Source organism: Drosophila santomea, chromosome 3R (assembly GCF_016746245.2).
Source record: "Drosophila santomea strain STO CAGO 1482 chromosome 3R, Prin_Dsan_1.1, whole genome shotgun sequence".
Lineage (NCBI taxonomy): Eukaryota > Metazoa > Arthropoda > Insecta > Diptera > Drosophilidae > Drosophila > Drosophila santomea.
The window spans coordinates 14,500,274-14,509,683 of NC_053019.2; the positions used below are offsets into that span (position 1 = coordinate 14,500,274).

General features: G+C 47.0%; 1 protein-coding gene across 1 annotated transcript; it reads left to right on the plus strand.

Moving 5' to 3' along the window:
* The first annotated feature begins 37 nt into the window (after positions 1-37).
* On the plus strand, positions 38-1,008 carry LOC120452296 (E3 SUMO-protein ligase NSE2-like). The gene has a single exon (XM_039636431.2). It carries the CDS (start codon positions 151-153, stop codon positions 847-849), a length of 699 nt encoding a protein of 232 aa, XP_039492365.1. The 5' UTR covers positions 38-150; the 3' UTR covers positions 850-1,008.
* The last annotated feature ends 8,402 nt before the right edge of the window (positions 1,009-9,410 follow it).

Genomic DNA, 9,410 nt, shown 5'->3' on the forward strand with positions numbered 1-9,410 from the left:
TTCAATGCCAAAGTTAAAACTCAAAGTAATACGCGAAGTATTAAAATTCGCAAGATAGCGATTTGACCTTCGATAGCCTGCCTATCGAACTATCGATATTAAACATCTGGCTCCAAATACTCTGCATCTACATTGAATTTAGGCTTTAAAATGGAATTTAATCGGCATGTGGATTCCGCACTGACCACTTTTGTGGACAACACAAAGTTCTTCAGGGAAATGGCAGACGTCGTTTCCGATTTCAGTGATGACGGGGAGATCCAGAAGCTGCTGGAGGAAAGCGCGCGTCTGCGCGTGGAGCACGCCGAGAATCTCATCCGTTTGAAGAGCAAGCACCAATCACTTAACCAGGCTATGCAGCAGGTGCAAAACTCGAGCTCCACCATCGAGCAGTTCGAGGACCTCTGGAAGGAGACCTCCGAAGCGGTGGACCAGAAGCGCATCAATGTCAAGAACATAGCCGAGTTTAAGAACTTCAAGAAAACTGTGAAATCTGCAACTGCCCAGCTAGGTGCGAATGGCGCCGACCAGGATGAGGACCTCATCATTGAAGGAATCGAAGAGACCGGCGGCGAGATTTTCTCGCTCTATGATCCCTGGTCCAAGGCGCTGATGAAGAACCCCGTGCGAAACAAAGTGTGCGGCCACATCTACGACCGCGACTCGGTGATGCTGATCATCAAGGACAACATTGGCATCCTATGTCCGGTGCTCGGCTGTGCCAACAAGACCTGCATCCAGCCAGCGCACCTGGTCGAGGATGCCAACGTCCGGCAAAAGGTGCAACGGCGAATGGCCGAAGAAACTGAGGATGGCGCTGCCTCGGAGGAGGACGAGGAACAGGATTGAGTTTTGATCCGAATTCTGTTGAGCTATGCTCTTACATTTTCATCTGTATTTGTAAAATGTATTTCTTGTTGTGGACTAATAAGAATATAATAGGCTCCTTTAAACTCCTTTACAACGTCCAGTCTTGTGAAAAATAAACTTTACAAATTGAAGGTTGTACACGCACTGAGAAATTCCAGGCACGCAATTAAATATTTTTAGATGGCAGATAAAACAATTCTAGAAAGCTTCAAGCAGCACCTTGCAAAGGTTTATTGATCAAGGCCAGTACTAGATTTATATTCAAATTGGAAAACTTGCAACTGCAAGTTGGAAGAGCTTCCAAATATAAGTTTCATTGTTGTTTATTGGACTTTTTTATCTGTTGGCCAACCTCTAAAGTTGTGCTACTGAATTAAATTGAACGAGTGTTATTAGAGTTGATTGTAGAGAACGTCGCTCCTAAAGGCATTAGAATTCTTTACTTTTTCAAAGGCCCCCTCTTGAAGAAAGTATCCACACGTCCAGAACCGCATTCCACGTGCCACAAAAAGCAGCCAAAGCAACACCCACTATTCCCAAAGGTGACACATCACAATCGGAGCAGCAGCAGTAGCAGTCCAGTGGAAATGGGATTTGGCAAAGGCCATGGCAAGAAGGGATTAAAAGGGCGTGGTTCGGCAGTCTGTTGCAATCCGTTGCAGTCCGTTGCAGAAGCAGTTGCATTTTGCAGCTCCCGGCTGAAGGAAAAGCGGATAATGTCACGGGGGCAGGTGGCACGGGACGGGGGCAGGGGCCGGGAGACAGGGGGCAGCAAGCGTCAAAAGCTGTTACAAATTGTGCAATTGGTTTTGGGCTAATGCCAGGCAGAAGGCACATGGAAAAGCCAACCGCCTGTGCAACTCGGAGGCCGATGCAGCCAATACTGCAGTTGCATGTGTGAGGAAGCGCAACAAACCGAAAATGGTATACGACCACTGCAACCTGTTTAGGCCATGGGGCTGGATGAGGATGGGGCTAAAGCTGGAGATGGAGTCAGAGACCGCGTCGCACTTTACAGTTTGATTTCTCACGAGGCAGACGCGGCATCTGCCGCAGGACCGTTACTTACATGCATCTGGTTCCGCACTTCAAGTTCAGGTTCGGGCCAGGCCGGCCACTTTTCGGCTGAGGGAAGCGACGAAGGCGGGGCTGGGCGGGGGTCCGACTTGGATACGGGTACTAGGTTTATGGAGGGAGCGATTTGAATAGGGATTTTGTTTTCACTTGTGTCTGGGTCGCCGGCCAGCCACTTCAAGTGGCACAAGGTCAACTGTGAGCTGTGAGCTGTGAGCCAGATGTTGAAGATGAAGATGTTTTGGGCCAGGGATGCCAAGAGATGTTGCCACGGGAAAACCGGCTGCCCGTGAACATCTTCATTGCCAACTCCTTTGCCGCTCATAATGATGTTGCTCTTCAGGATCATCATGTTCAGGATGATAATGATGATGAGGATGGGGATGGCGGCGGGGCAGCGTAATGAGTTCAAATCACAGTTGCATCCATGAGATATCGCTGCTCGTGTAATTGTTGGCATTGGCATTTGTCAAACGTTTTGCCCAGCAACTAACCGACCGACCAGCCGGCAGATGCAGTGCAGCAATTAAAAAAGAAATAGAATAGAGTCCAGCACTGGGATTCGAACTGGGATGCTGGGACGTTGGGATGCTGGGATGCTGGGATGTTGGGATGTTGGGATGTTGAGATGCTGGGAACTTGAGATTGTGGCAAACTGCAGAAGACGGACGTGATTGAACTGCAAGTGGGGAACCTGTTTGCTTGTCTATATTAGATATGAGGCAGCGATAAGTGGAGCGTTCTCTCTCTGTCGCTCGGTTGAAGCCAAGAGTTGAGATCGTCAATACAAACATGGCCAAGATATCAGCGACAAGCTGACATTCTCTAATAATTGGCCACTGGCATTCCTTCGCGCTTTGAATTTACAGAATTTATGGTCAGCGAGGAAAGATCCAATGCGATTGCTCGATGGCTCGATGGCTCACCCAAATCCAATTCCCATCGTCTTGATGCATCCGCTGCTGATCAAAGCCCCCTTTTGCATGAACCGCTCCCAATCCCCAAACGCCAGCCCCAAGTGCAAGGCCATTACTCCAAATTAAGTGGCACAGCCGTATGCAAGTTTACAGCCTCGCAACCCATTAACGCAGCCAACTCCTGAACTCTCCTGGGCCCTCATCTGATTTCTGGAGGCGCCTCCAGCTCGGATCTGCGCCAGGGAGCCGCCATAAACACAGGTATGAATATATGGCCGCACAGCCATGTTGGTCCCATCACTCAACGCCACTCTGGGCAATTAGCCGAGTGAAATTCAACACTCGCCAGCGGTACCATTGTCCAAATGGGGCTGGGTTTGGCCAGGTGATTTGGTCATCGGGCGAATGCCTTTCGGAAAAGTGGATGCAGGCCGATTTACTTGATCACCCGTTTCCTGTTTCGCATTTTTCGGATATTCTAGGCGTAGTGATCTGTTTATTGCAATATGTGATTAACTACTTTGGCTGGAACTAAAACCGAAAGCCATTGCGAATTCGGGAAAATCAAGAGGTGAAACAGACACATGCACATAAATAAGATCTAAAGGACCTATTAATTACAAGCTAATTGGAACAGAAATAAAGTATCAGAATATTGTACTTCTTACTGCAATTCTGGTTAAAGTATTCATCCCTTTAACCCTTAAAACAAAAATAAATTCCTTAATGCTCCCAATCTTCAAAGTCATGCATAACTTTTCCAAGAAGTCCCTTGAATTGCAACGCGCTTCCCAGTAAAACGTAAACACAGTCGCATCCAAAGTAACTTGGCAATGGCAACAACTTCATTTACCGCTGCGGCTGGCATCTATTTTTATTAGCCAGGCAATTTGGCCAAAGGCAACAGGAAAAATAATAAAATAAGTCTGCGAAGAGGAGATGCGCGGGAAGGAGACTATGTCGGATGATGGCAAGACCTCAATCCAAGAAAACCCAAGAAAACCGCTGGGACACAACTAAAAAAAAGTAAAACGGTTCCTGGAGAGACACCTGTCATGAGAGCCTCTTAACAACGGCCATCAGCGGAGGCAGCAACACCTCTATTCAAATAAGCCACAGACTCAGATTTAGGATCGCGTCCGTATCGGTGTCGCCACTTGTCGAGTGGACTCGCCGTGGACTTTAGTGGATCGCAGCAGTCTTTGGTCCATGCATGGCACATGGTCCGTTGTATTTTGTCTGGGCCATGCGTGGTCCCATTTCCCAGCGAAAACCACTCGCGGTTGACCCAATGCTAAGCGGGCTAAGTTGGACAATGGCCCACAGCGCAGTTTAACGGATGCTTCCTCATCGCCGTTGCGGTGAAGAACATAAAGGGTGGAACGGGTCTGGAGGCATGTTGCTCCATGGATCGCGAAACGCGGATCGCGGATCGCGGATCGCCACTCGAACTCGTTCCGCGGAAACGTGTTTGCTATTTGCTGTTTGCAGTTTGGTGCCTGGTTGACCACCACACGAGCGACCAGGCCAGGCCAGGCCAACCAAGTGCAAGTCCAAGTCCAAGTCGCGTCTTGGACCAGTTGCATATGGCCAGTTGGGCTGTGCCCCGAAGTGTGGCCACAAATCGAATTGTATTTAATTAATAACAGCGAAACACCTTTGTCTGGGCCCCCATTCCCAGTTCGCTAACCCCTTCCCCTTTCCTGCCACAAACAGGTGCTCCTAATTTGGGGTGGCGCCCCAATGTTGACGCCCTTTTCTGGCTTGGTTTCGGTTGCGAATTACTGGCGGTCAGCTTGTTAGCATGGACTTTTGGCCACAAAGTCCAGTTAGCCAAGCACTCCCAGTCGCGCAAATTCTATCGCCATCTCTCTCCCGGTTAATTTGTGGCATAACTCGTTTCGTAATTGAGAATTACATTAGATTCGTGACGAGTGCGTGCAACAGAACTAGTTCCACCAGCAGCTACTATTGAGTCATTTGCCAGCACAGAAAAGAAAACAAGAAAGGCACTAGTTGGGGGTATTGAAGTATCTAATACCTAGTAATGGTACGCCTATAAAAATAAAGCTTTGGCAGAATTATTTACACAATATTTGTTTATTAACAAGAGAAAGAAACAAATGATTCAGAAGCATTAAAAATATGGGAGTAACCTCCACTAGGGTATGACATAGTCGTGACTACCAAAGATGGCCAAGATAAGCCGAGCGTATGCCAGGCGGTGCTCTCCACTCGTTCTGATGACCAACGGCTGATAGTCGGTACCCAAACATATCTATCTTTTATTGCACGCAATTTCCTTTCAGCTCAATTCGTTTGCCAAATCATTTCCCCAGTTCTAGGCAAAGATTTGGAGTGCTCCGCCAGCCGCTCCTGGAGATAATCAGCGTTTGCAGTGGAGCCCGAGCTACCAAAACGAGCTACCTGATTGCCCCTGGAGTGAGAGTGCGGAATGGAATGATAGCTAAGTGCCAAGTGGATCTCGCTCTGTGTGGGTATTAGCTTGGGTAATCGTAGATGGGGCACAGCCCCCTTCGAATGAGGGAGACTATGGGGGGAGGCAAAATGGTACAGCAGAAAGGTTGATAGAAGCTGCCGATGGGAGATAATGAGAGCCCAAAGGATACAACACCATATAACGCAGATAGGCATAAGATTTGATGAGATAAAAGGGCGATCTAGAAAGCCTCTCGAGTGAGGTGCCTAATGGTGAATATATTTCTAATAAGAAAAAGGGATTATTAATGTAGAAGTCAAAGTAAAAGGAGTAAGAACTGCTGACGAGGCAACTAATACCGTATCGCATTGAAAACATTCCGACATTCTCATATTGATTTCCTACCGCAAAGTGGAAGAAGGCAGTGGTTTGCAAATCAAATCATATATAAAATCATCCATCAATGGTCGGCTAACACTATCGGTTTGAACTTCCTGTGTGCCAGTGGCTTTATCCAACTGCATCCAGCATCCACCACCCTAGTCACCTTTATTACGGCTAACCACTGGCCACTTGGATATGGGCCGCCAATTGATTCCATTGCTAATGACCGCTAACGGTTCCACAGACACTTGCCGCAGTTTCGATTGCGGCTGAGGAAAGGAAGCCAGCGGTTACCGCTGCAACGCCCAAGTCGCCGGGAGCCTCTGCTCCTCTGCCATCTGCAGATCTCGACGCACTTCACCTGCGGCACAGTGAGAACGGGCGGGAAGGATCGGTGATCAGTGATTGTTCAAATTATTATTGATCTGTTGTAGGAACTATTTAATGATCATACGAAAGACAATACACTACTTAAAACTACTAGGTAATTAACCAATTACGCCCTAATTAAACCACAAATAATTATTGGATGTCTTATTTTGTTTCGCTATCTTAAGATATCATAATATAAGAAGGATGAGCCAACGCTGCGCACGAGTAATTAAATTAGTTCTTATTCTTCAGTGAGATTCCTCTGGGACAAATTTACGTCACATATCCCATTTCACCTGTTCTAGCAAAACCCTTCTGAGATCCTCCTTCTCGAGACCCCACTGTCTCGCAGCAGCAGCACGTTTGCGTGTGGCTTCCGCGGCCGCCTGTCCAAGATTGATTGGGCACTCGGTTATTGTCAGTGGAGCTGTGCTTATCGCATCAGTGCAATTTGTTTGCGCCGCTGCTGCTGCGGCTGCTGCTGCTGGTGGTGGTGCAGATGCCCCTCAACGCGAGCTGCTGGCGCAACAAGTGGCCTTATGCCCGCCCCTTCGCCTAACTAACAGAACTAAGGAGTGAGATTGAAGGACGGTGCAGGGATTTCTCCACCGGCAATGGGATCGCACGCAACGAGGCTTAATGACCCCAAAAGCCTTAATTAAGGCCCAAACTAAAGCAGTTTGATTGATTTACGCTTGCCAACTGGCCGACGGCAGGAATAGTGATGTGGGGATGGCCACAATTAAGGGAGCGGTGGGGATGGAAGACGAATCCGGCTGCTTGCATAATTACCCCGTAAGACTCAATTAACTGTAAATTAAAGAAAATGCTCGCTTACATTATGGCTGCACTTAATGTCGCGTGTGATAATGGTGCAGATCTTCTCTGGCACTCAGTGCGACTTTGCGAAGCTGTTCAAATTGGGAAACCGAAGCGGGGAATACTTTGAGCAACAGGTGCACCATTGTATATAATACTATATATGTAAAACATTAAGTTTAAAACCAAAATTAAGAAAATGTATGATTTATATACGCACTTTGGCATATAATCTCATAGGTAAATAGCAGATTTTCTGGATAAAATGAAACAAGTTTGAAAGCTCGGCTGAGGAAATTAACCAACCTGTTTAAGATGGTTTTCGCTTTTAAAAATTGCAAGTACCCGTAGATAGGGTAGGGTACACTTTAAGATCATCGCAGAGTAAGAGCATTTTTTGTTGCTTCCTTTGGTTGCTTTTGTTTTTTGCTGCCACTGCGGCAGTGCCACCGCCCACCCCCCGCGCTCACACACAGGGAATTAGAGCGGGTAAAAATGTACGAGGAGATAAAAGAGAGGCGAATTAAGTAACAAGGCACTTAACGTTAACACTTAACAAGGCAATGTCGTGGCTGTCTTGGCCGAGGCCTGAAACTCGGGCCATGCACCGTGCACGGGGAAGCTGGCCATAAAAGTTGGAGCTGGAACTTTGGCCGGGACGGGAAGCCGGAGGAACGAAATGCCATTAAGTGTCATTGCTCATTCCGGCGAAAGATTGATATCGGGCTTTAAATATGCGTACCCCGATGGGATAGTATGGGATGGGATGGGATCGGATAGGATAGTCGGATGGTACACCAACACTGTCACGGGGTCGCCAGAAGTTTGAGTGACGGTGACGGCGCTGGTGACTGCAGATCCCGAACTGCATGGCCAAACTTCCCATTAAAGCTGGCACCAGGCGAAAGCCATTCCGAACGGAAGCAACTGCTGCCGGTAATTATGTACTTTTCGAGGAATGAGGTATATGTCTGCAATTCACGAACAACATTCCCGTGGATAATTACTTTTTTATACAAGCATGCATAAACTTCAAGAACGAACTCTTTTTTAAATTAAACAATATTTCTAACACATCCAACATATCTCAAAGAAATGGTTTCCCCTCTTTTGTATGCAAAAATGTTATTACAGAATAGACTTCAATTGTACATGAGAGTGGCATATTCGTTTGAAAGACCTGCCCAAAAGCTGTGATTGATTGTAGCTTTGCAAGCTGAAGAACCGCAGAACTGACGTTCGAATACATACCAAAAAGTGATCGCCAGGTGGGGCCGCCAATTTTGGCCCACAGTGAACTCCAAGCTGGCTGAGAGTGGCAGCCAAAGGCAGTTTGCGGTTAAAGCGGCTTATCACATTAGCACACTTCCAGGCATCCAGACTTGTAGGCTTGCCTTTGAGCGAAGACAGAAAGACCCGAACGTGGCTAAAAGTGCCGCTGGAGAACCGTTAGCGATCGCGACATTCGCATCCTGCTTGGGATCCTTCGCACACACGCACACGTAGAACCGAACTGACTCAGATATATCTTCGTACTGGGAGGAGATGCTGCCGCGATATACGAGTTCGAGTACCGGCCGGCTGCACTTAACTCTTCGCCTGGACGAGATCTTAACAAAACTAACTCGATCGCCATTGATCGGACGCATTTCAACTTAAAGTCAAGTGGAGAATGCCGGCGCTGACGTCGAAGTCGACTGCGACGCCGACGACGACGCCGACGACGACGCCGACGTGCACGTCGACAGCGAACTGCATTCCCAACCCAAATCGCGTTTTACTCACAAAATAAATAAGACAGAAACAGAAACAGAATGATACAAACACAAAAAACAAAAAAACACAACAACAGAACAAAAAACTAAGCCAAACCGAACTGTGTGCAGAATTTATGGCTTGGGCTATGGCCGTCCGGAGAAATGCTCTACAAGGCAGCCACTCAATAGATCGTGGGACTTCCCAATGAATCAATAGCTTTCCCGGAGCCACAGAATGAACCTATCGCTTGCGTAAGACAAAAGAAACTGGGGAAACCCGCCTGAATTCAAGATCAATCTAAAAGGTCCCAAAGAAAGTGGCGCTTGAGTGGGGGGACCAGACCACCCTATGGAAGTGATGGAAAACCTGAGATCGTATTCAGAAGATTTCGGGTAACGTTGCTATTGTCCGCATTTTGAGAAAGAATTTAGAAATATCATAGAAATTTTAGAATGTTTCTTTACCTCTCTTGTAGTTTATAATCTAAATTATTAAATAATGTTAGCAATTTATAGGATATTTTCTACATTAATGGCCAACTGCAGAATGTAGGAACACGCAACGTATATAAAGAGCTTAGATTGCCTCGAAAATGATTCATATAGCAGATTAAGTCCTTCTTCGACATAATTCACAAAGGAAAACCTGAATGAATTCCCTCCACGTCATAACTCCAATACTTTGTGCTGATCCTCCGTTGACATTATTTATGAAAGCTCTTAGAAAACCGAGGAGCCCAAAATACCTCCATGTAGCGCACAACAAAGTGTGGAAGA